General features: G+C 49.4%; 1 protein-coding gene across 1 annotated transcript in view; it reads right to left on the reverse strand.

Annotated features, from left to right (window-relative positions):
* Nucleotides 1-524, reverse strand: part of CSUI_002757 (ubiquinol-cytochrome c chaperone) — a gene marked incomplete at its 3' end in the record, with an annotated part of 5281 nt that extends 4757 nt beyond the window's left edge. Inside the window, exon 1 of the mRNA XM_068062956.1 lies at nucleotides 280-524. Within this exon, the coding sequence (XP_067925067.1) occupies nucleotides 280-291 (12 nt within the window). The 5' untranslated portion in view covers nucleotides 292-524. The remainder of the gene's footprint in view (nucleotides 1-279) is intronic.
* Between the last annotated feature and the right edge of the window lie 31 nt (nucleotides 525-555).

Below are 555 nucleotides of genomic sequence, written 5' to 3' on the forward strand. Positions count from 1 at the left end.
ATTTAATTCATAAGAATTTGTTGAAGTCATTGCTGGAACGGACAGCCCGTCCGCGGCTCGAACCAGATGTGAACGCGGATGAATTTTCACGTAATCTTACTCAAGCAAACAAGTGCCTTTTGAGTGAGGCTAGAAGTGGCCACACAAGAATATATATGTGTACAAGCAGAGAGGCACAGTGCTTGTGCAGAGACACGCTGGTACAGACAGAAGAGCACGTTTTTCATGTGTTTAACATGTTTCCAGGACAACTGTCGGACAGCCATCTCGGTCTCTTACCGGATGGCTCATGCTTCTTCTTGGTACCGGGTGGGCCTTTCTATCGTAGTGCTGAATGAGTCTTTCGTTGATTGCACGACCAAGCCCACCCGCCAAGGTGATTTCCTCAGCTGCCGCAACGGAAATGAAACGATGTTCTCCCCTTTCTTGCGGCCCCGCAACAACGATCCTTTTTCCCTCTGTGATGCCAGATACATGCGTAGCGTCACCTGTGTGGCGTGACTGCTGCTCCTCAGACGACAGTGCTTTGAGATTTCGCGTCGACAAAGCGAAAAA

The sequence above is a fragment of the Cystoisospora suis genome, assembly GCF_002600585.1.
Source record: "Cystoisospora suis strain Wien I chromosome Unknown contig_1149, whole genome shotgun sequence".
Taxonomy (NCBI): Eukaryota; Apicomplexa; class Conoidasida; order Eucoccidiorida; family Sarcocystidae; genus Cystoisospora; species Cystoisospora suis.